We start from the raw sequence: 24465 nt of genomic DNA on the forward strand, positions 1-24465 counted from the left end.
GAACAGGAGGATTTGCACATGTTCAGGGTGTGCTGAAATGAGCAGGACAAACATTTTAGAATTATCTTGGACTGTAATTTGGCATAATTGTATTGTACCTAATTGTATTGTAGCATAATTGTAGCTACTGGAGGCTGAGAGAGATGAGCAAGGAGGATTCAGAAAGTTTTTTTGCTAATTTTTGAATTGATGATTATGGTGAAAGAAGGAGCTCTGTCATTTATGTATTGATGCTGAGTCATCTGTGTTGGGATGGTTGGGGATGGAGCACCTTTCCCCATGGGAGAAAGACTGGGGCAGTTGGGGTTGTTCAGCCTGGGGAAGGCAAGGCTCCAGGAGAACCTCACTGCAGCCTTTTGTTCAGTACATAAAGGGGCTGCAAGACAGCTAGAGAGGGACTTCTTACAAAACTCTACTGGTAGAACAATGAGTAATGGCTCTAAACTGAAAGAGAGCGGGTTTAAATTCGATATTAGGAAGAAATTCTTAATTGTGATGGTCGTGAGGCACTGGAAGGTGTTATTCAGAGAAACAGTTGGAAGCCCCATCCCTGAAGGTGTTCAAAGGCAGGTTAGATGGGGTCCTGAGCAACGTGGTCTAGCAGATGGTGTCCCTGCCCATGGCAGGGGGCTTGGAGCAAAATTGGGTTGGAATCCCTTCCAACCCAAACCATTCTGAGATTCTGTGATAATGTATGTGAGTAAGTGGTAATTGAAGATCAGGTAAAGCTTAAGAATGAAAAGGTAAGGTGACAACAAACAGTTTTTTAACCCTAGTCCAGACTGTGCAAAAAAAAACTTATATAGAGGAGATTTCAGCAAGAATATTTATGGAAAAGCTGAATGAAACTAGGAGAAAAATATATGCAAAAGATGAAACCAGGGACAGGTACAAGCAGAATATGATTTCTGTACATATTTCTACAATGCAGGATAATATATTACAGAAACAGTACTTGTTTTTCCATTTCACACTCCAGCATTGCTCCCTTGAAACAAACCCCTTTGTGTCCTGCAACCTTTCCCTCTTTCTGAGGAACCTGGGCAACTTGCTCTTAGATTTAGTCTTCTCACCATACTATTTCACTGAGATGATAGTCTGTAATTCTCATTCTGTTTATTGTCCCTTAAAAAATAATTTCTTTTTCTTTGTGCCTTCAGATCTATTGTTGTTTTCTCCTTCACTTCTTTGTGGGTTTCCCTGCCCTGTTTTGGAATGTTTCATTTAACAAGAAATAATGCTGCAGTGCTTCAGGGAAGTTGCTGATTATGGAAGAAGTCAAGATAGACTATGAAATAAATCCTGGAGATTGTTGTGTTGGTGTTAGAAAAAAATAGCTCAGCTGGAAGTAGGGCCAGTACAAATGAGGAGAATGTGGGCCTACATCTCATATGATGAAAACACAGATTTTGAACCTTTGACAATTCTTAAAAGTGACGTCTATAAGAATTGCTTCATTCCAAAAAGTGCTTTTATTTCATGGCCCAGAAAAACTCATTTCTCATCAGATACTGCTATTTCTCACAGTGCAAATCTCATATTGAACAATTCAAAGAGAGTACATTTTCAGAGAATTAAGTTAAAGTGCAGTTCCCCAGGAATCAGTATTTTCATTCTCATATGAGAATGTAAAGAGAGGTAGAGGTCTTTTAATAATAATTCTAAAAAGACAGCAGTTGTGTCTCTGAGGAAATGAGTGTTTTACAGCTTGAAATACCCCACAGCTTAGAAGCAAGGTTGTTTGTATGGACATTTTCTTACAAATGGAAAAAAGAAAATTGTGAAACAAACAAGCAAGAAGCTTCCTGTTAGTAATCTTGAATCCATAATAAATAGATTTTCTGAATAAATTGCCCTTTACTGAGCTGATGGTACAAGTCTTAAATTTGTTAAGAATAAAGCTTAAACCACAAGTTTTGTCAGAATCAAAACATGTATTTTATACTTGCTGTTTGTTTTACATTAAGAAAACTGATGTACACTGAAATGATTGCTGAAGCACTCGTGTGAGTTTTGCTTTACACTAAGAACTGCTTTTTCTTCTATAGTTGTATGATTTGAAACAAACAATGTATATAATATCTTGTAGTTGAGATGAAAGTAGGTTTTGGAGTAAGCAGTTGCATGCTGTTCATGGGTTGTGAAATAGTGTTATCCCAGTTGCAGCAAATTATCATTATTTTCTTAATCAAGTATTTAAAATTAATTATTACCATAGTAAAATAACTATTTTTGAAGGCAGTATTCTGAAATTTAATATTTTGTTACTCCTTAACACGGCAGCTGTCAGCTATTCCAAGTACCCTGCCTGTACTCAGCTGTCAGCATTAATGGGTTCTTGTCTTGACAAGCAGAGAAGGCATCAGACTTGTGTTTGACTTCAATCCTGTTTAGTTTTTGGAGGGATCAGGTTAAGCAGGTGTAGAATAAGTGATTTAGAGTCTTTCACTGGCAATTAGATAATGCTTTTCTTGAGTTTAAAATGTAAAAAAAATGCAACCAAAATTGAATGGCAGAATTTTCTGACTGTTTAGAATACACAGAATCATTAAGGTTAGAAAAGAACCTTAAGACCATTAGGTTTGACCATTAACCCAGCACTGCCAAGTCCACTACTAAACCATGTACCCATGTGCCACATCTGTACATCTTTTAAATGACTCCAGGGCTGGAGATTCAACCTGCCCTGGGTGGCTTGTTCCAGTGCTTAACAGCACTTTTTGTGAAGTAATTTTTCCTAATACCCAATATAAACCTCCTCTGGCACAACTTTGGGACCATTGTATTTTGTCACATTGCTTGTTACTTGGGAAAAGAGACCAACTCCCACCTTGCTACAGCCTCACAAGCGACTGTGGCTTCTGAGAAATGTGTGAAGTAGGAGTAAATATTCTTTTTATCATAGTCCAGTAGAGAATATTTTCATATTCAAGTTTGAATGAGTTATTATAATGGGGAAAACAAACATGAATATAAAGTCAGGAGTTTCATAGCATATGAAATCAGTTTCCATGTACTACACCCTGTTTACATCATCCATTAAAATTAAGTTGACTCTCTTTTTAGGAAACCTGCTTAGAGACCTTGTAGTTTTGCTTACAATTTGAACAGTGTGTAAGTGAATGAGGTTCACATTTATTTCTTTGAACTTATTTTCTGCGATCTGTACTCCTCCCTGCTAGTACAGTATTCTTTTATCAGTATTTTTAAAAAAGGAAAAAAATCTCCTTGTGGCTTTCACCACATGTGACTTGCGAAGTGATTTCTTTTTTCAGTTACTCTGTATGCTGTCACGTTGCAATCTAACTGCATATGAGCTTGTGCTGTTCACTTGTGTGGAATAACCAGCATAGGTAGCAGAGCTGGATAGGTGTACTTGAGTTTATTTTGTGTGCAGAATACCCCAACTTGTTTGTAGGTTTGCTTGTAACCATGTAAACCATCCCTGCTTTATTTTGTTTAGAAAAAATGTATGATGACAATCTGACAGGATTACCAGTGTCATAAAGTATTTGTAGTTTTGTGCCAGCTTATCTGATGGATGGATGAAGATGATGGTGAGGGGTCCAGAGCACCTCTCTAATGAGGAGATACTGCAGAAGCTGGGCCTGTTTAGTCTGAAGAAGAGAAGGCTGAGAGGGGATTTCTTAAATGCATGGAAATACCACAAAGGCAGGTGTCAAGAGGGTGGTGTCAGGCTCTTTTCAGTTGTGTCCAGTGACAGGATGAGGGGCAGTGGCCCTAAACTCAGAAGTCCCAACTTAACACGAGGAAAAGCTTCCTTACACTGAGGGTGGCAGAGCCCTAGGACAGGCGCCCATGGAGGTCATGGAGTTTCGCTCTCTGGAGTCATTCAAAACCCTCCTGGATGTGTTCCTGTGTCACCTGCTGCAGGTGACTCTGCTTTGGCAGGAGGTTGGACTGGATGATCTCCAGAGGTCCCTCCCTTCCTGTGTCACCTGCTGCAGGTGACTCTGCTTTGGCAGGGGGTTGGACTGGATGATCTCCAGAGGTCCCTCCCAACTCTAAAAGTTCTGTGATGCCTAGTGACTTAAAAGCCTAGGAACTGGAAGCTTCAGGAAACTTCTTTTTGCATTTATCTTGGCTTTAGGAGGAGTTTTCTGAATTCCAAACAGCAAGAAAATACTGATGAAATGATTGTTTTTTTAACATAACATTTTCTTTGCAGAAACAGAATGGGTGGAAAGACTACAGCTACTGTGAGCTCTATACGTGATTGCAAAATTAAGGGGGGTAGAGAAATATAAGTTGGAAGAATGTGAGGTGTGAGAATGTATTGCATTTGTGGGCAGGTTTTGGTAGCTGGGGGGACTACAGGGTGGAGAAGAACCCCATTCCCTGTCTCCCTGTGCCTCTGGTGGGGAGCAGATAGAGCTGGGAAGGAGGGAGGGGTGGGGGAAAGGTGTTTTTAAATTTGATCTTCTCATTATAGTGCTCTGATTTTGTTAGTAATAAATTCAATTAATGTCTTTAATTTGAGTCTGCTTTGCCCATGACAGTTTGGTGAGTGATCTCCCTCTGTCCTTATCTCAACTTCAGAGCCCTTAGTTATATTTTCCCTCTCCTCTCCAGCTGTGGAGGGAAGTGATGGAGAGGCTTTGGTGCGTGTCTGGCATCCAGCCAGGGTCAACCAACTACAGAGAGTAACTGGTGGCCTTACAGAGAAATGTGCATGCTGGAAGGACACTGGAGCTTTGGAACAGAGCCATCTGACTTAATCTTTGACAAAAAAAGGCCAACACTAAAGCTCAGTGTATAAATGAAGTTGGTGTAATGTTAATGGTGGTTTAATCTCACCAACTCATAGCTGCCACTTTAAAGGTGCCTTTCTACCCAGAAAAGTGTGGTGAGCTGTGCAGGAGTGTGTGTGTGTGTGCCCACCAGTGCTACTGCTGGGGCAGGTGGTAGATAGTAATGCTCTTTGGGTTTTGTTCTCCAAGTTACACTGGAACAAAGGGTAATGTGTAGGCTGAAAGGAAAAGGAAACCCTGAGATTAAAGGCTGTTGTTGTTGTCGTTAGGGTTTTTTCCTGTCTTCCTCTTAAAGGCGTATGTGTCCATGAATTTCATGACATACTCCCTTATCCCACTGCAGGTACCAGATACTGGTGCTGGTCTTTGGCTTCACACCTAAGAGACCACAGTTTATACTGTTGATTGGGTTGTTGTCTTGAAACTTGTTTCTTGTTTCATAGTTTTTGTGGCAATTACTTCTGTTGCTGCATTGGGAAATCTCTTTCTCGTATAAGTAAATATTTATGTGCATGGAAAGCTGCAGGAAATGCTGTTACTGAGAACTTGATTTGATAAACCTTGAGGAATGCATCTGTGATTCTTCATAGTGCCAAATTTGCTTGGCAAAACTTCATTGCTAGAGATAACGTGCCAGTAGAAGGAAAGAGAACAAAATAGCTCTTCTGAGAGAAGCTTCACCAAATCTCCAGGTTTAGAGTTTAAATCAAAATGATTTACTTAAAGTGATTTTCTATTTATTTGTTTAGATGAAAAATATTGAAGTCCTGTGTGATTTCCAAAAGTTCTTTTATCTGTAAAATCTGTAGTTACCTTTGCAGCCCCAGAATCCATGACTATAATAGATGTTTTATATTTTCTTTGAAACTTTTTTTAGTAAATAAATACAATTCATATAGGAGAGAGATTTTAAGAAACTAGGAGGATGGTTACTTTTTGTTTTATTATTGTGACGCTTTACTAGTTACAGAATTGGAGGGAAATTATGTTTATTAGTTAACAGTGGCTGTTAGCACTAAAGAAAAAAGGGACAATAATTTGGATATGGAATGAGAGAGAAGATTTTTCTGAAAAGATTATGCTGTTGTTTGTCTTGATGGCATTGACCTCTCCTTTGATAATGATGCTTTCTTTGTGTTCAAGTTGAGTAGCTTTTCATAGTGGCAGATATTCTTTCCTTCACTGTCTCACTGAAGCAAGATTTATTGTTCACTTAATCACACTTTTCATGGGGAAAAGAGTGTTCTAAGAAACACCGTGTCACAAACTCGTACATTATTCAGATGTAGCCTTTTTCAGCTTATATGGATTATCACTTGTGGGTAATAATTTAGTTTTGATTCACAGTTTTTTGTGTGGGACAAGCTTTAAGCATCCTCCTAAATTCTTGAATCCTTGCAAGTGTAGTAATTCCAGAAAAAGCATTTTGCCTTAGAAGTGCAGCTACATGTGACAGTGTTGATGAAAAAATGGTGAGAACTCCATTAATACTGTGTCTTTAGCAGAATTTTTTATAAATCTGATGAATTCTGTGTTTTAAATAAATTCTTTTTAAGGTTAAGAATAGAGGAGGTCAAGCCTAAGCAAACGCTGGCTTTACTGGCTAAATGCTTGCTTCAAAATGTAATTCAGCCCCATTTTATTTAACAGTAGTTACTTTCCTCCAGTCTGAACTGCAGTCGGTCACAGGGAATGGAAGGGTCTTGCCAGGTTTGCTGGATAATATGTGGCAGTTGCTGTTGGTAATTTGATTGCCAAGTTAAAAAACAGAATGTAGTTTGGATTTGTATTAATTGAGGCTGCTTTTTGCCTTTTTAGGTTCAATTTCAATTACAGCGCTTTCAATTTCAACAACTGAAATTACCTTGGTCGCAACGCTGTAAACAGGAGAGTGCATTTGTAGGCGATGGTGTGATAGAGATAGTATGCAACACTTGTAGTCTTTGTCTTCCTTGTTTCTTTGGGATTTTGTGAGATTTTTTTTATCTTGTTTACTGTTGTCCTTGTTCCTTGGAGACAGTTTGTTTCAGTCATTGCCTATACGCTGAGAAAAGGGTTAAGAGGGAAATCAGGGTGGGGTAGAGCCTTAGAGTAATAGTAGTTTCTAAACCCAACCAACCACAAAACAGTGTTGTGGTAAATCAGGGAGGAGGGGAAGATTTAAAATGTTTTTGCGAACATAGAAATGTAAGCCACTTGTAACAAACATTAAGTGTCAGAGTCATGGTTCTGTCCTTGCTTTAAGTATTGCCTTATGGACATTGAAAGGAATAAAGATAAAAATGGTCTAGTTGTGGAGACTTTCCTGGTATACCTGTTCTCACAAAGGCACTTTTTTTTCCTGATTAGCAGAAATCTTCTGTTTAGCAATATTTCTATACACTGGCTTTCAGTAGTTCATTTTCTTTAAAACTCTGAACAAAGGAATGGCAGAATCTGGAAGCAAAAATCCCCAAAAGTTATTACTTGGTAAGAATAAATAAAAGACTGTTACTTATTGTAAGCACCCTCTATTCTAGCCAGAGTTGGCTGCTTGGTGGTCTCATGTTGATCACAGCTACAGAAAATTTTAAAAATGGTGAGAAGGCAAGCTGAGTGTTACATTTCCTGTAGCATGTCATTTAGTGTTCCTTACATCCCAGCTCATCACTGTCCCTGCTGCAGCCATGGCAGCAAACTCTGCCAGTTCTGAGCAGGCAACTGTGGTGGGTGTTTTCCAGCTGTTCTGGATCGAGGCAGTGCCAGAAATGATGAAAACAGATGTGCTGGTTCTTGTTTTCTGCTGGAATTTCTAACCTGGTGCCTGGAAGTTGTGCTGAAATTCCCAGCAATTTGCCTGCTGTGCTGTGAAAGGTGATGGCAGTGGAGGAGCTACACGGGGGCTGCGCCTTCCTGTAGGAGAGGAAGTGTTTAACATTATGGTTTCTAAATCTGATAAAACCTGCCAGAGCTTTATAGGTAAATTGAGTAATCTCTTCATCTTGTGTACTTTCTTGGCTTTTTGAGCTCTGATTTATTTCCCTTGCAAGTTTATTTGCTGTTGGTGTGCAATTCCATGTTTGGAACATCTTCTGGTTTGTTACTTTCCTTCGATTTCCTTTGTTTCTTTCACCTTTCTCCTTTACTTGTTACTGTTATTCCCTAGTTTCTACAGGCTAGCAAAACACTTTCAAACATGTTATAAAGTTCTGTGAAGAATTGTTTGTAGGAGACTTGCTGGATGCAAACTTCAGATTCTGTAAAGAGTGGTAGCTTCCTGCCCTCAACCCACTGTTAAATACCAGACAGATGTTCTGATCTGGAGGAGAAGATGGGGATACATTGTCTGTTCTCTGGCATCTAGGGAAGTGGTCTTCAAACCTTTTTGATTGCACAAACTGCCAGTTTAAAAAAAAAATCATTCATCCCCAATAAATACATACTATTATTTGTAAATTATATTCATGCTGCTATACTAGTATAGAATATTATAACAAATACAAAAATAGGAATTAAAAAGGCTTGAAGAGAAAATAAAAACTTTCTAATTTAAATTTTTTTTTAGTAATGATTCAAAAAGTATTTTCTTCCCGTGTTCCAGAGAAATGTCTTGCTTGGGGGTGGATACCTCTCTTTGGATGCATTGAGAGACTCTTTGAGAATTACTTACATTCTTTCTAGTTTTCTTAGCTTGGAAGTTGGAATTTTCAGAAGCTCAAATGTAGTGTGTTTTGTACATTGTTTACTCATTATGGATATGTATCTATATATATTTAGAAGCATCTCTGTTTGGTGCAAGTGGCATACACAGGAAAAATTCAATAATTGTTTGTATTTCTTTATAATTGGAAGGGGTTTACTACACCAGTGATTTCCTTTGCCAAATGGAAATAAATATAATATTTAATAAAATCATAAATAAAATAAATGCTTAAATGAAACTTCCTAAAATGTTTTCTTGTTGAAATATAGTGACTGGCTTTGCAGACAGAAAACATATATTTGGTAATATTTTACATTTAAGTAACAAAAAGCAGGCTGTTAGTTTTGTTTTGATGATGAACACTAAGCATGTTAGAAAATGCTAAGCATGTAAACTGCAGCTAGGTTTGCTCAGGCATGGTGTCAGTGGTGGGCAGTGCTGGTTTTTTGTCTGATTTAACCTCTAGGCAGAAAAAAAATTGCTTACAGCGTGAATGTCCTGACTGATGGAAGTGGGTGCAAGCAGGGTATTATTCCCTGTAAAGCCATTCTGACTGTAGGGTTTGTTCCCCACTCTGGACTTGTTTGTGATTAATGTGGTACTAGAAATGTTATCTTTTGGGTGCCTTCCTTGAGGGGAGGGATTAAGGTAGGACATGATGCAGACCTGTGTACTTGGTCACTGAAGTATGGTGTTCTCAGTGCACCACAGCAGATTGGGTTTGTTTGCTGATGGGTGATATTTCCAGAACTGACAGAAAGGTATCTTGCTTGATGAAAATTAAAAAAAAAAAAAATCAAGTTAAAACATTAGATAACTTTTAGACATGTAGCTAGGGAGGGAAGTGTTGGAATAATGAAATGGATATTTGGTACAGTGCTTTGCTATGTATGCTTCATGTATCTGAGTTTAAATTCAGAGTAATGTAACTCCAACTCCAGCAGACTTTCTACTGGGTGTCATAAAATGACAGATTTCTGATTTTTAAAATGCCAAAACCATAAATCATTAGTTTGCTAAGATTGCACTAGCAAGCTATTAAAGAACATGGCAGTATTTACTGTAGATAAATGCAAATTTAAAAAGGTTCTCTGTATCATGGTTTAAATGATTTATTTGCTTTCAATGCACATATGAATCTGATGTGATGTAAAGATTTAGGATATTTCATTTCCTGCATGGAGCTACAAATTTGCATGTTATTAAACGATCTCTCAGTTATATCTTTCTTTTATGTCTTAAACAGGATCATAGGCTAAGGTGCACTGAAAAAAGTTAATTAAAACAAAAGCAGAATTTAATGCTGGTAATACAGGTACTGGAAAGATGGGAATTTCATCTGGATTTAGATATTTTCTATGGTAATATCTATTGAAATACATAATGCAGGTCAAACAAGGGAAACTGCCATGTGTTGTAAATACACCTTTAGCAGTTGTTTGGAGAATGTTGAAATTTAGTCTTGAAATTGATTTACAAAAATTCAACTTTGTAGTTCCTTGTTTTCAGGGATTTGAAATAAATCTCAGTGGTGCAGCCTCCTCAGGGGCAAAGGGCCTTTATACCCAGTGTTGTGTGTCAGATAGAATCTGGTAGGGAATCAGTTTTATCCTGTCTTCTGTTTCCCCATCTGAACTTTTCCAATGGCTGCAGGCTTGCTGGGTACTATCTCCAGTTTGGTCAGTGCCACTGTGGGCTCCTGGGACTTGTGCTTTGTGTTCTTGGCAATCCTTTGTGTATCAGCTTTCCCACCTCCTGATGGGGCAGTAAGGACTGGGAGAAGAGAAGAATTCCTTATATTGGACTTGTTTCTGCCTTTCATCTTTGGAATCTGTTGTTGAATTTCTGGAAGATAGAGGCACAGTGCATGGTGGTGTCAAAGAATCATAGAATGGCTTGGTTGGAAGGGACCTTAAAGATCATCTAGCATGGAATGCTGTAACTGTTTTGAGTTCAAGCATGGTGTTTTTGATTTGAACTGTTTGTACTAAGATCCCTTTTTGAACGGATACCAAACTGATAATTGTAGAAATTTTTTTTCTTGTTTGTGTAAGATAAAATTTAACTTTGCTAATATTTTTACTTAAAACTGGTGTTGGTCCCTTTATGAGATACTGATTTTCAGATTTTGGTATGTACTTAAAAGATATTTAATGGCTCTTTCTAAAGTAGATTGAACACAAAAACAAACACAAGATTAAAGACAAATAGAAAATTTGAAATTCATAGACCTGTTTCCCCAGCCCCCATGTTTAAAAAAATTGTGTAGAGCTAATTCTTCCTTGCATTGCTCTGTTTTCACTGGGCCTTCAGCTGCACACTACAAACTGAACTAATTGTGTTAGTGAACTAATTTGACATAAAAATGCTTGCAAGTAGAGTGGAAATACTAGATTATTAACTAGGGTAAATAATCATTGATTATAGCATAATTGTATTTTAAAATTGTTTATCTCCTCCTATTCTCTTGGGAAAGAAAAACCCACCAGAAGGATGCTTCAGAGGTATTGTACCTACATGGTCAAGAATTTTGCTTTTTTTGCATTTATTTTCACTGAGAGAGTAATTTTCATGTATGCATAGCTAAATGCATTTTTAAAGAACAGTTTTAATGAGTTTGTTTATGTCTCAGATGAACTGGATAGGAGACTTGCCAGTAAGTTCCTGGGTAGATTGTATGTCCTCTGTAGTTAGCTTTTGTGAAGTTGATGAAAGTCTGGTTTTATAGAAGCCAGTGCTTAAATGTAAACTCTTCTGCTACTTGGAAGTTTTATCCTGTCTTACTTCCTCAAGATAAAGCTTTTTTTTCTTCATTGTGATGAAGCATGCTGATATAAGCTGCTGGTAGAGGTGTGTGGAGGAGGAAGAGAATGATACAGTGCTGAGACACTGCCTTAAAAATGTGTGATTCTAGGCTGATGGTTTTAAATACAACATTAGGTGGTAGCAGTAGACTCTTAACACCCTGTGGCTGCCTGTTGAATTCACATTTAGGCAGTTTTCCAAATGACAGACTTGAAGAAATTTTATTTTAATGCAAAACATTTATATTACATCCCTTTGAAGGGAAGCAATGGGAATGGTTTTTCCCTGAATGATCCAGCTCTGATTATAGTTAAGAACAGTGTTGAACAGAATCCCATAGAAGCATCAAGTTTAAAGTGGGTGTAATGCTATTGTGCAATGCCACTTTTGATATGCTGGGTTTAAAATGGACTTCTCATTTGCCAGGTAAATGAAGACTTTGTTATGAACTTGGCAGTAAGAGCGAAAGCAGCTAATTAAGGAGATTTTTTTTTTTCTTCCTTTCTTACCATCCTTTTTCCTTTGGAAGGTAGATTAGTACTATTAGTATTCTTTTTTTTTTTTTGTGGTGTAACTGTAGGATAATGCTGGATGGTGGAGATTGGTGACTTCAACCTGATGCATCAGCAGGAAAAGTTTGTGATTTTCTGCAAAAATTACCTGTTTGTTTGCTCTTTGATGTTGTTGGGGTGTTTTTTTTTGTTTTGTTTTGTTTGTTTGTTTGGGGTTTTTTGGGTAATTTCTGGTTTTGTTTGAAAATGGGAGAAACCTATTTCCAATGGGAGAGATCAAGTGTGAAATTGGAGTGAGACTCAAGAGGAGTCTTCTGCTTACAAAAGTGATTGGAACAGAATCTTTCCTTCTGTGAAAGAGTCACTGGTCACTTGCACCTTCATGGTCTCACTTACTTTAAACTTTGAGTCAAGGTAGCAAATGACTGTAAATCATCTGTGTCTTGCTTGAGTGGGTCTTCCCCCGTTCTTTGTGTTTTCTCTAGTTTTTCTGGTGCATTGTGGTTGATACAATAGCAATATAATGAAGAAAAAAGTGGACATCCACCCAGGCTTTTCCCACCCCTTTCTTGCCCTCCCTATTAACCTCCCTGGACCTAAGCCCTGTTTCACTGACTTGACATTCATGCTAATGTTACTATTTGATGTACTTATCCAAACTATCCAAACTATTTGGCTTTCCTGCCAAATCTTCTTAGGACTCAGATTTTAATGTTCTCACCTCTAGGTGTGGTGGAAAAGAATGCATGGAAATTAGTATGTCTGAGTTATTATCTTTTGCAATGTTTTTCATTTTCTGTTCTGAAGAAGCCTTTCCAAATCACAACCATCTTTTTATCACATCATGAATGTGTATCATGGTGCTGCCTTTTCTTATTTATTGTGTGCCCTTGGAATTTGACCAACTTGGAATCATACATGATCTTACGAGATTCTTACCCTAGAGAGATTTTAATTCTTATGCTTCCCATAGCTTTGGCATTTATTTTTGATGATCAATAAGTTTCAATCAACTAAATTCAGTGAATCTCTGGATATGTGAAATATGTTTCTGAATATGTGATAGGGGACATTGGAGTCAGGGACGTGGTTTATTTCTTTGGTGGAAGAAAGGGATAAGCGTAGACAAAGAATATTATAAATGCCCAGCTTTGCAGGTTCTTATTAAGCATAAACTTAAAAAAAATTCGCTGAGATTGAGCCAGCCTGTTTGACTGCATTTTTTTTCTTCATGGAATAGGTGTTCATATTCCTTGTTTTGGACATACTAAAGAAACAATTCTGATATTAAAAAATGATAATCTGTAGGAAAAGGGGGAGGTCACAGTTTGGTTAACAGCCCTTCAACTTGGCTTTGAGGAACAAAGCAAGTACTTGATCTGTGGCTTATCTAACAGCCAGAAGGATGAGGAAACTCTATAGAAGTGAAGACTTGTTTGGGGAGTTAGAGATTAAAATGTGAAGATCCAGCCCTGCAGTTCTCCCAAGTATAGCCAATTTGTCTTTTCCAGGGAAAATGCTGATTTTGGACTTGGTTTCTTCTTTTTGTGTTATAGGTCATTGAAATAATTTTTCTTGGGTTGTCTTGCAAGCTTTCTAAATGTTTTATATCTGTTAATGGGAGGAATAATTTGGATTAGATTATTAATCCAGGTCATGTTCTTTCAGGAAAGTGGAGTTTGACTGTTTATTCTGGGCTATTTTCTGTATGCAGTAGTTTGGTAGATGCACCCCCAAACAGTGAAGCATTTCTTTCATATCTCGCATCACTTCATTACAAAGAAAAGTTAAGTGTGTTTAAATTGTCATTTTGGTTTTATTTATAAGTGTTGTAGTGCTATTTTATGCTAAAAGTCAGTGCTACTATGTTGACTTCTCATCAGTTTAATTCCCTAAGGGGGGAAAAATACACTTTCTGCGTGTGTATTCAAAAATTGCTGTATTTTCCCTGTTCTCAATCAGCTAAATGTAGAACTATTTACTGAGAAGCTTGAGCTATTGGTTTAGGATATATATTTTTTTGAAGGTGGATGGATATAACTGGCAAAATCCAAAATTTGTGAGGATGTATTTGAATGCTGCCCTTTAAAACCATTCCTGTAAGCTTGTACTTAATTCTACATGCTGGAGAAAGAAAACGTTATGCCACCCTGTGGGTTGCTATAAAGATTGTTTATGCAGCTCAGCACAGGACTTAAAATACGTTGAATTGGAGAATTTTGAAAAATGTACTGCGCGACACAGGAGACCAAATCATGCTAAAGTGCAAGGAAAGACTATACATCAGTTCAAAGGCTACATTATTCAAAAAAATACAACCATAAAAAAGGTAATAAGATTACATTCTCACACTTCATGGCTAGTAAGGTGCATTAAGCTGCTCAGATATTCATAACTTACTGTGACATTTGGGAAGATTACATTTTGCTGTGCACAGCCATTACTGCAGCTCAGATAATAACTAGCCAATGCATGGACCTGGATTATGATCCCTGTCATTGGAAACAAATTTGTGTTTTGAAGGTTGATCAGTTTCAAATCACCATTAGAAAGGGTTAATATGACATAGTGTGGGGGAGTGTGTGTGCCTGTGTGTATCTAATGGATTGCATACATATTGTGCATCAGCTGCACCCTGCCTTGGGTTTTCTGCTTTCCCTGGCAATTTTTTTTTGTCCTCACTTCCCTTACAGGAAGTGTTAAAATGGTAATTATTTTTTACCATAGCATATTATTCCTAGAACGTCCTTCCTGAAATGCTTATGTTTGCAGATGAGATTGGAAACTTAATTTGACAGCTTCCTGGATGGGTGGGTTCTGATAATAGTGTATGTAGCCAAAAATGAAAGATTGGTGGTGTAGACTATAGGGTGAAGGTAAGGTCACCTCCAGTAGCTGTATGTGGTTTTCATGTGATAATTGATGGTTGGCTGATAGTTAAAACCAAATGCATAAAGAGTTGAATTTCTTGTTAAGAATTAGCAGGTGGTTTGTGGCCAGAATTTAATCTTTAGCTGATCTGTCTCTACCCAGAATACAATATTTTCTTTGTTTCTTACCTTGATTTTAAGAAGAGTATTCTTGAGGAATACTTCAGTTTTGTAGAAGATAAATTCAGTGAAATGAGGTATAACTCTGATTATGTATTTTACATTTTCAAATGCTCTGTTGAGAGTTTTCTTTAAGGGAGGGTGTATATTTTTCTTCACATTTATTTTGAAATAATTCTGTGTCAATTTGTTCTGCTTAGCGTGCCCTACAGATCTTTCTTGAGTTAGGCCTCTGTTCCATCTTTTGGAAGGAGAAAGCTAAGGCTTGGAGGATGGTAATGATTTGATGGATTTGTTTGAGTTGACAGCATGAGTTGATATAGAGAAGCTGGGAATATAACTCAAGTCACCCCATTCAGTTCTTGCTGTTTTCCGAGATATTGTGGAAGCATCTGACAGTAAATTGCATAATTATTTTTCATGACCCAGAGAGGAGAAAATGGAAAAGTGTAAATTACTTTTTAGAGATCGTTGCCATGTGACATTGTCTATTCTGTCAAAAGAGCAGTAACTTTCTCTGTTTCCTGTGATGTTTGGCACTACTGATTTATTCCCAGAAGTCCCAAGATTGCTCCTTCAAAGTGGCAAGGTTTAGACACTTCAGGAAAATGTATGGTAATTTCAGTGGTTAATGAAGAGCATATGTTCTCTTCTGTAAATTGTTCTTTGGACCCTGACTAGGTGAGAGAGAATGTTGGAGCTAATATGGAAGCAAGTTAGGATTTTGGGGCAGTTTAGATATGGTGTGACTTCAGCAGGTGACAGTACTGAAGCTGTTAATGGCCAAAGCCTGTCAAAGAGCACCACCACGTAGGAGGGAAATAATAACATAAACTTGCAGAAGTGAGAACGAGCTGAAATATTTCTGGTCATGAGCCATTTGATAATTTGAGTCAATGATATCTGAATTCTTGTTTGTATGCTGGTATATAATGGTTATTTTGGTAAGCATGGCACATTTTTAAGGTTAATACAGCTCTGAAGTCCAAGAGAACTTTAAAGAGTGGATGTAGGGAGTTGGTATAAATGAGTTAACTTAGTATAATGCATTTTGCCTTCAGCTGGAATTTTTGTTTTATGAAGTATGCAAGTGAGAGTGGAGCAGGTTATTTCCTTCCCCCCTCCACCTCCTCTGCACAGGCATATGTGGCCTGTTACATACTCAGTGTACGTTCAAACAAAACTCGCCTCTAGGAGACCTGAAATAATACAGGATTTAAGTGTCATAGCCAAATTGCAGCCAAAGGCTTGGAACTGTGCTGCTGTTCCACATGCCTGCAAATACAGCAAGCCTTTGCTTCCTTTGAGTACCTGGGGCTACTAATGGCAGTTAATTCTTAACCAGCTTTAGTCACGGAAACGTCTCATAAGTGTTTATAAGTGTCAATATTTCTGATGTGCATCAGCTCCTTTTGGTTAGAATTGCCTTCTTAATTGAGATTTGTTAAGCAAATGTGAGGTCACTCCAGGTCATATAAGATATCTTGACTGCTTTGTTGGGCTCACCTGTTTTAGAACATTCACTTGGTATCTTCACTTTTCAGCTCAACTTGGGACATCTCTGTCCTGAACTACCCAAATGTTTTTCTGCAGGAATTGTCTCTGATAATTGTTGACACCTTAAGAGCACCTTTGTTACTCAACAGAACTTGAAACAGAAGAAAAATAAGATGGTACATTGATATTGGTCTCATTATTATGTTTTTTCCCCTTCAGTAGTTTTCTTCTCACAAATGAATAACTTTAGGCATAGAGTAATACTTTGATACAGTTGCCTTAAGCTTTTTTTTTTTGAAATATTTTTCTCTGAAAGCTCGTTGGGGGCCAGTTTGACTTGGAAATGAACTTTATCATCCAAGAAGGAGAGGGCATCACCTGCATGGTGGACTTACTGGATAAGTGTGACATCACCTGCCAGGCTGAGGTTTGGAGCATGTTCACAGCAATCCTGAAGAAAAGCATACGGAATCTCCAGGCCTGCACGGAAGTGGGGCTCGTGGAACAAGTGCTCAGGAGGATCGACAGAGCTGACAACATGATTGCAGGTACAGCCTCCCCCAGTGTAGGACTCAAACTGTGCTGCTTCTCATGGACACAGTTATTAGATGATAAAAATTTGCCTTTGCATTTTATTAAGCACTTACATCGCTGTTCTTTCTGCTTTTCAGATCTCTTAGTGGACATGCTTGGTGTGTTGGCGAGCTATAACCTGACAGTTCGAGAGCTGAAGTTATTCTTCAGCAAGCTGCAAGGAGAAAAAGGGAGATGGGTAAAACAAAACACAAAACTGAAACAATTTTTATTGTGTTGCTTTTGTTTTTCCTAATTTTCACAAGTTAAGACTGTTCCAAAAACTTCGTGATAGGCAAATTTTGAATGTACCAAAAAATATAGGGAGCTTTCTTGTATTATATAAAGAATCTTTTTACCTGAAAGCAATTAAAATACAGAGAGTAGAATAGTTATGAAGTTAAATTTCTTCCTGAACCTGTGAACTATATTGGTCTTTTTGAACACCTGGGAATAATAAGGTGACTCTTAAGTGTTTTTATGCACATGATTTTATTTTTTTGATTCTGGCTATGTGAAATTGAAGGAAAAAGGTGTATTTTTTTTTTAATCAGAAGAGAGAAATAAATAAAACATGCCTACAGAGGCAGTTCTGTTTGCTCCCATTTTCACATTGCTGTACTTTACTAGAAGATGAAAAAAAAATTATCCAGTTAGGGAAGTGAAAAGTTTGGCAGAAATTGAACTGAAGGAAGTAAGTCCCAATGAAAAATTATAAAATTTTTCTCTTGTTCCTGTGTGGAGTAGAAAGGGACCCTTTTACAGCTGAATAACCACTTTCCCTAAAGTAAAAATGTGCGAGTTGTAGAGGCCACCTGATAAAGTTTTCTTCAACACACAGTTGTTGTTTCACTGGACTTGGGAACTATTTTAACAATAATTTTACCTGCTTTGAATTTTAATTCAGCTCTGGTTATTTCTAAATACTCTGACTAGTGTAGGGGAGAGGTAGCAGTGTCTCTATTGACTTCAAATAATTTTAAAAAATAGTATACCATATAAAAACAAGTATGCACACATAATACTGCAGACTTTAAAAGGCCCTTTGAAATAAATAGCTCTGGAGATCTTAACCTCCTTAAAGAAAAATACTCTAAACTTTATAGATGGTTTAAACTTAGTAATTGAACATAGAGAGTATAATTAACTGTAGGTGAAATAAAGTTGTCTCTGTAACATTAACTTTTTCATTTCCTGTCTCTCTGCTATTTGCATTTAATTTCCTTTCCTTATTAAAGACCAAATACAGGGGAAAGCAAGAGAAAAATGCCACAGTTGGATTGCCAAGGAGTTGTACAACTCCATAAATCTTAAAATCAGCAGAACTGAAAAGATACCAAGTATTTTGCTGCAACACAATTTACCTGGTCAAATTCTATGGCACTGCAGACATCTACGCAGCTCTCAGCATTTCCTCCTCAGTTTTAACTCAGATTCTTGAAGCACTGCTTAGCTGACTCCAACTTTGGTACATTTGAAATACTTGTGATGGATCATGCAATGCTTCAGCATCATGCATGATTTTCAGAGGGTAACTGTTAACAACAGAGTGAAAAAGGGCACTTTCAGGAAAATATCAGTATTATAAAATTGTAGTTTAAAAATAGATCTGCCGGAAAGATATGGTGTGGTGAAAGACAACACGCAAAATTGTCCTGTCACTATGATCAGTATTTGCTGTTCTCCTGTTGTTGTGAGCTCATACACTTGATTTGGAGTGTATAGTTACAGACTATTACAATAAAATCAGCACGATATGGGTGGTGGAGTGTTAAGTATTCACACTGAGCACTCAGTTTAGGTCCTCCAAACTGCCCTTGGGACTGGAATCTTTCTCCATGGACTTAAGTGAAAGTATAAACCAAATCAGTTTAATCTAATGTGTGACTGTCGTCCTGATGAAAATAATCCTTCTGCTGATCTTCCCTCTCCCTTCTGCTAGCTATTCCCTGTCTCCCTTGTGCTGGCACAGGTTTTGCTCAGCCTCTTCCCAGAACAACTGCAATTAAAAATTGGTTTGCATTTGTTTTCCCTAAATTAGTTTTCATCTGGACCAGTTCATTTTCTTTAGCTTCCAGCAGAGTCATACAGAGAGCTGATGGGAATGAACAGACAGTGGCAGGAATCAACATTCAGGGTCAGTTTAGTTTATGCTGTGTGAATCTGGCTCTGGCCTTCAAGTCCTTAGTGAAGTTACCTAATTAGCTTTAATTCAGTGCATCTACTGTATATTGTGTGAAGGTATTCATGACTGTTAATGTTGTTTTATTGAGAGTGCGGAGTGTCTTAGTAGGATGTTATTCAACCATGTGCAAAGTTTTAAAAATGTGCTAAAATTTGCTTTTTGTATGTGTAGTTTTTTCTTTCTTAGAGGTTTGTTTTACTTATTTACAAATGTAATAACTCTCATTGTCAGCCACCCCATGCTGGGAAGTTACTGTCTGTGTTGAAACACATGCCTCAGAAGTATGGACCTGATGCCTTCTTCAACTTTCCAGGAAAAAGTGCTGCGGTATGTAGATATTTTACATTTCTGGTTTGTTTGCTTGCTGTTCTATTAAGGCCTTTGGTTATTTTCATTTATGGTGTTCTTTGTCTCATCTGTCATTGTCATAGAGTTCTGACCAAATTTTTTTCTCTGCCTGACACCTACACTAGTGGCTGAACAAATTGTGTTTATAATAGATGTGTGATATCACTACAGAAGGACAATACTGTTGCATAAAGAATGGATATAAATGAGGCTGCTTTTTTGTATTTTGTTGGGTTTTTTTCAGACTGGTTCAGTTAAATCGTGTTGCAAGAGAATATACCTGCTTTTCACTCTAGATGCTTATGAGAAATCTTTGAGAAAGCACTGATCCTAGACAATGCTATATATTTATAGGCTGAATAATACTGAAAAGGATTTAATTTAGCAACAATTAGTCTTTTTGTAATTGAGTAATTTGTAAATGAGTCATGTGACTCATTTCTAAGTTCTGTGGTGTTCACTTGAAAAAGAATTTGAAACTAAATAGGCAGCTGGAAAATCCTTTGCAGAATCTTCTGATGGAATTCAAGTATGTCAACACTTTTGCTTCTATATTTGTAGAATGAAAAATTATGTTCAAAATTTCATGCTTAATTCAGAATAAGATTTGAATAAGATTTATCAGATGACTCTTTCACGTTTTCTTCACGTAAACCCATTAGCTTTCTGCCTTGGTGGCTTGAGATTGAATTTCACCAACTTGATGACATAATGAATTATTTTTTTGAATGAAAACTTTGGAGGCTGAAAAATGCCAACTACTAGAAAAGTGCTCTGACAGTTTTATCACATGCAACAGAACTTGGCAATAGACAGACACATTTGTGTTCATTTTGGGTATTGATGATTTTCTATTTAACTTCTGCTTTAACTTTGGTTAATTATGTTGATTGCTTTAACCATATTTTATTGGGATATTGGGGTGCCTCAGTAACCTTTATGTGTGGGTATTTTTATATACATTTAAATTAAGAAGTTTAAGAAATTAAGTATTTACTGTAATTACTCTGTGATCCATTGTGAGTTAAGTAAAGTGATAATGCTACCAATTCCCAAGACTTGGCTGCAAAGACATGGAGACTGATTGGTTAGCTGATATACAGAAGGATTTATAGCATTTTGTGTGGACAGGAGTAGCTGAATGGAGCATGGGAACATAACAACAAGTCTGGAGACACTTGAGTTCTTTGATGTTTTTTTATTCATTGATATTGATCATCTGGGTGGCATCTTTGATCAGAGGTTATGGCACTTAATTGCAGTGTGTATTGCAAATCTGGGCTGCACACCAGCAGAAAGTAAATAGTAATGCTAAAAAACCCAACGAACTGAAAAACTCCAAAAAATAAACCCCAGCTGTTTGAAACAAAGGATTCTGACACATGGTTTGTAACTCAAGGGCTTTGCACTAAAAACACAATGTTTGATATGAAGATTTTTGCCTGGTGGAGATTGCATTGTTTCATTTGAGGAAGTTTGAAATTCTGTGTTATGCTCTCTGGAAGCCTACTTAAATATGAACTTCAGGAGAGAAAATAATTTATTAAGTGAAATATGGCCAGCTTTCCCTTTATGATCAGTTATTTTCCTGAATACCAACACTATGTGAAATGGAACTGATTATTCTGTCAGGTTGCCATAAAACCAAACCAATCTGTTTGCACTTTGAGAAGTTGTTATTCCATAAGGCTTTCACTAAAGTATTTAAGTTTTGAAGCATAGGTTACTATTAATAATCTTTTTTGAGGTATAAAGGTCAGTTTTTAAATGTTTAAGTTAATAAAATATTGTAACAATCAAGTACAAAGAGAACAGAAGTTAGGCCAGATTTTTTTTCTTCAGTATAGAGGAACTGTATACATTTGCAGTGTGCCTCTGTTTATCAGCACATATTTGTAGAGTGTATCTTAAGCTGCACACTTTTACTCTTGTGTTGATCTTTCTACATGAATAACTTCTTCCTTTCTTCAGGCTATTGCCTTACCTCCTATAGCCAAGTGGCCCTACCAGAATGGATTTACTTTCCACACTTGGCTAAGAATGGATCCTGTAAATAATATTAATGTGGATAAGGATAAGCCTTATTTATATTGGTGAGTATTGTGTAAAGCTGATATTGCTAATGTTCAGTTTCTAGTAATTTTTCAATGATTTCTGCATCCATTTGTGTATGTGCTGATTTTGTTCTGATTTGTCAGTTTTCGAACAAACAAAGGACTTGGTTATTCTGCTCACTTTGTTGGAGGCTGCTTGATCATAACGTCCATAAAATCAAAGGGAAAAGGTTTCCAGCACTGTGTAAAATTTGATTTCAAGCCACAAAAGGTGAGTGAAAATAATAAAATCATTCAAACACGTTTCACGAGTCTAAAATTGTAGCCTGGGAGTCTGTGTTGTAGCTGTTGATTAATCTCATCTTTCTGTAGAAAAAAAGTTTCACTGGAATGAGCAGAACAAATATGTGTTCTGAATTCTTATTTATTTTGAATTTTACAACTAAAAGATGAGTTGATTTTATTACTGGTGTTCAAGGCTGACTTGCCTATTAGCTAGTGTTATATATTGTTGGATGTTCCCTTTTTCACTTAGATATTCTGGAATTGATGTAAACATCTTGTGGGAGAACAGGCCTCCTCAGGAATTTCTTATCAGCAATCCTTTGCTGTAAATATGGATTCTGTTTGTGATAATTTGACATGCACAGCCTTTGAGAGGCTTTAGTCTGGAGCCATCCTTGCTCTTTGGAATGGCATCTGTAGTAGTCCATCCTGCTAGGAGTAGCTCAGTTTAGAACTTATTTACAGAGTAGTTTCAATGTAAATTTCGTTCAGCATTGTCATAAAGATTTTTGGAGTTAGATGCCATAAATACCTTTTAAGCTCCTTTGTGGAAAGAATGGCATATTATTCTTTAACACAGCAATGCAAGAAAACTCACCAGTGACTTATTAATCTTTTCTACTTAAAATACATATTTCAGTCTTAATTTAATTCACATAAAGAGTTGAATTTGTTCTTCCAAGCCCCACTTGAATGCTTAAGCTACTCCCAAGTGTTTATAGAGTTATATCAATTGTTTTTTTATTGTTTAGTGGTACATGGTGACTATAGTGCACATCTATAACCGCTGGAAGAACAGCGAACTCCGGTGTTATGTGAACGGGGAGCTGGCATCTTATGGGGAAATAACGTGGTTTGTCAACACCAGTGATGTGAGTAATCCCTGCACACTGTCTACGGCTGATCATCTTGATGCATTACATAGATATTCTTTGCCATTTTATTCATAAACTTCCCCCATTTTATGCTTTTTCAAAAAATGTTGAAATAAAAATGGTAAATTTTTGGTAGAGGAATAAATTGTGGTTTTATGCATCTCAGAACTTGATACTTGTTTCTGCTGGGGCTCTCAAGTACTTGTTTATGTAAAAATATTCCCTATGAAATGCATATTTTTTTGCATGATTTGCTTGTGTAGCGTGGATTAAACCCTGTTACTGGGTTCTGTTTTCTGTTTTCAGACGTTTGACAAATGTTTCCTGGGTTCTTCAGAAACAGCAGATGCCAATCGAGTGTTTTGTGGGCAGATGACATCTGTTTACCTTTTTAGTGAGGCTCTCAATGCTGCTCAGATCTTTGCCATTTATCAGCTTGGCCTGGGATATAAGGTATCTTAGAATTGACTTTCCTAAGTTTAATTCTTTATGGTAGGTCTTAAGAATGTTGTGAGACCTCTGTGTCCGAAAAAAATGATCTTACAGTATAATATTTTTATTAAACTCTTCTATGTTTCTTATGTAAGCCTATGTATGGCCTTAGAAGCTACAAGTAAGCATTAGTTCAGTTTCTTGATTTCCTATAAAACAAAAAGAATGGTGCTTCTGTTTGCTTCTCAGAATTTCCATGTTGGTGGTTGGGATACGGCTGTTATCTCTGACTAGGTTCACTTTTTCATTGAGGCTGAAAACTTTAGATCAGTTATGATGTATTTGTTTTAGAAATGTGGCTTTATAGTAGCTTGTGCTAGTGGGGTTTTTTTAATGTGTGAAGTCAGTGCTGAGGATTAGTTTTGTTGCAGTGATTTATTATTTGTTTTGTCATAGCCTGAGGGGCACTAATTGAAGGCTGTTGTTCCCCAGCAGCTGTACAAACATATGCTAAAAAAGATGGTTCCTTTTCTATCTGCTCCTCAATTATTAGTTCCTTCTGAGTGAACATTGCTGACAGTCCTGCTGTTTCCAGGCTGATGTGGTTCTTTTACATTACCCACCATCCTGGCAATGACACTCTTCAGGGGACAAAAGAATTCTGCCATTTTAATGCTGTAAAATTGACTTTGAGTCTTATGAGTCTTTGGTTCTTATGAGAACCTTTCTTTATGAAGTACTGCTTGATTCAAGAGTCAATATTTTAATCATTTTTTGCAGTAGTTGTTCTGATCTGTATCTTCAGTGTGCTTAATCTAATTTTTTTCTCTGTTCCTTCCTCAACCCCGCTTCCCAATCCAGGGAACGTTCAAGTTCAAGGCAGAAAGTGATCTCTTCCTCGATGAACATCACAAATTGTTGCTATATGATGGCAAACTCTCCAGTGCTATTGCTTTTATGTACAATCCAAGGGCTACAGATGCACAGCTGTGTCTTGAGTCATCCCCTAAGGATAACCCTTCTATTTTTGTTCATTCACCACATGCCCTCATGCTGCAGGTAAATCAACATTTTCATAGATTTGGAGAGTACAAATGGTTTCTGTTTGAAAACCTAAAATCCAGTTTTATAGGGATTTTGATATGGAATTGCGTATAGGTTGGGATTTTTGGGTTGGACCTGCCCCTGTTTCTTGAACTAAAGAGAATGCCAAAAATCGTAAGAAAACAATTTATTCTATTAATAAATACAAAGGCTGGGTTAGCTTTGAAAAAAAAAAAAAAATCCTTCTTCCTCACTTCTGACATGTTCACTCCCCTACAGATGTTCCCTATCTCCCATCCTTTGCCCTGTTAATATGAAATCCTTTTCTTCCCTGTGTTTTGAATGCTACCT

The 24465-nt window shown here is 37.1% G+C and overlaps 1 protein-coding gene across 2 annotated transcripts in view; it reads left to right on the forward strand.

The window, feature by feature from the left end:
- LRBA (LPS responsive beige-like anchor protein) overlaps window positions 1-24465 on the forward strand; it is a 370517-nt gene that overhangs the window by 25195 nt on the left and 320857 nt on the right. For both annotated transcript variants that reach the window (XM_071431464.1, XM_071431465.1), the window contains exons 3-10: window positions 16635-16866; window positions 16990-17090; window positions 19308-19403; window positions 21396-21517; window positions 21623-21749; window positions 22516-22635; window positions 22945-23091; window positions 23932-24129. In XM_071431464.1, the coding sequence (XP_071287565.1) occupies window positions 16635-16866; window positions 16990-17090; window positions 19308-19403; window positions 21396-21517; window positions 21623-21749; window positions 22516-22635; window positions 22945-23091; window positions 23932-24129 (1143 nt within the window). The remainder of the gene's footprint in view (window positions 1-16634; window positions 16867-16989; window positions 17091-19307; window positions 19404-21395; window positions 21518-21622; window positions 21750-22515; window positions 22636-22944; window positions 23092-23931; window positions 24130-24465) is intronic.

This window comes from Agelaius tricolor, unplaced genomic scaffold (assembly GCF_023055355.1).
Source record: "Agelaius tricolor isolate 1412-34295 unplaced genomic scaffold, bAgeTri1.0.p SCAF_8, whole genome shotgun sequence".
Classification (NCBI taxonomy): Eukaryota; Metazoa; Chordata; class Aves; order Passeriformes; family Icteridae; genus Agelaius; species Agelaius tricolor.